The 1,164-nt window shown below is 46.5% G+C and overlaps 1 protein-coding gene across 1 annotated transcript in view; it reads left to right on the top strand.

Annotated features, from left to right (window-relative positions):
* Positions 1 to 205: 205 nt before the first annotated feature.
* The window catches only part of chrd (chordin), a gene marked incomplete at both ends in the record, with an annotated part of 19,100 nt that continues 18,141 nt past the window's right edge, over positions 206 to 1,164 (top strand). Inside the window, 1 exon segment of the mRNA XM_080845202.1 lies at positions 206 to 344. Coding sequence (XP_080701328.1) covers positions 206 to 344 — 139 coding nt within the window.

Here is a 1,164-nt window from a genome sequence, read left to right as displayed (position 1 = left end):
TTTTCTCTCTTTCTGTTTTTTTTCTCAACCGCTTTTCCAGCGAACCACAGAGACCTGCCCTAATCAGGATATCCTCTTGTTTTGCGCGTGGCTGAACGGACCCGTTACTCCCGGGAGAGGAGTGAAATAAAAGGGCCGGTAACTAACTGCCAACTAACATATCTTAGCAGCAGAGCAGGGCTCGAGACTGTTGTCCGTGGCAGGGATGGAGACCGTCGGCACTCTCGTGCTGTGCTGGGTGATGAGCTGCGCGTGGATGCCGGTGGGTTTATGCTCGCGCATGAAGTCTCCTGCGCTTCCTATACAATCGGAGCGCGAGCCGGTTCCTTCGAAAGGACTGTCGGGTGAGTGGGCGCGCAGACACACACACACACACACACACACACACACACAAACAAACACATATACACGGGAACAAACTTCTAGCAGCTACACCGATGACATAAAAGGCACAGGGAGACTGGGGACAGAGACAGTTGTCACACGTTTTGCTGTAGGCTACGTTTTGTCTTATACGAAAGAAATAATAAGTGACACAGTTAATTTCAAAACACTTTATGTGCAACATCCATCTTCCGTTTCTATATTTACTTCACTAATTCAGGCACAAGTGCCACTGCCCTGGGGGCCGCTGTAACTTGTCCTGGACATTTGTAAAAGTTGGCGAGGTCAATTGAAACCATCCATTAGCCAAACCAAAAGAGTATATAGGAGGTTTCCTGTAAGTTGCAGTCTTAACTGGGTTTTGCAGAAGGCCCAGAAATAGGCGCTTTCACACCAGAAGTGCAGAAGTGACTAGCCAGTGGCATTGCTAGCCTGCTGGTTGAAACCGGCTGTAATGCCCGTTTCACGTATTAGTAGCCTACATTATCACAAATGAAAGACCAGACACACACACACCCAGTGATATCAGTGATCATAACGAGTTGTTACTTTTCTATCACATGTCATCAATAGTGTAGTCAAACTCAAGTCACAAACTTATTTGAACAACTTCTGAAAGGGAAGGACAACATAGTTGGCACTTTAAATGTAGTTTGGACTAGACTGTTTGGTGAAGTCATCACGCATGTTGGCTGTGAGTTTTATCACAGTACACACACGATCTGAGAAATTAAGCGAGTACTGTTAAGAGGCTGTCACACACACACACACACACACACA

Source organism: Sprattus sprattus (genome assembly GCF_963457725.1).
Source record: "Sprattus sprattus genome assembly, chromosome: 9".
In the NCBI taxonomy this organism is placed as follows: Eukaryota; Metazoa; Chordata; class Actinopteri; order Clupeiformes; family Clupeidae; genus Sprattus; species Sprattus sprattus.
Note: the sequence above shows the minus strand (reverse complement) of the source record. Positions and strands in the feature narration are given on the sequence as shown.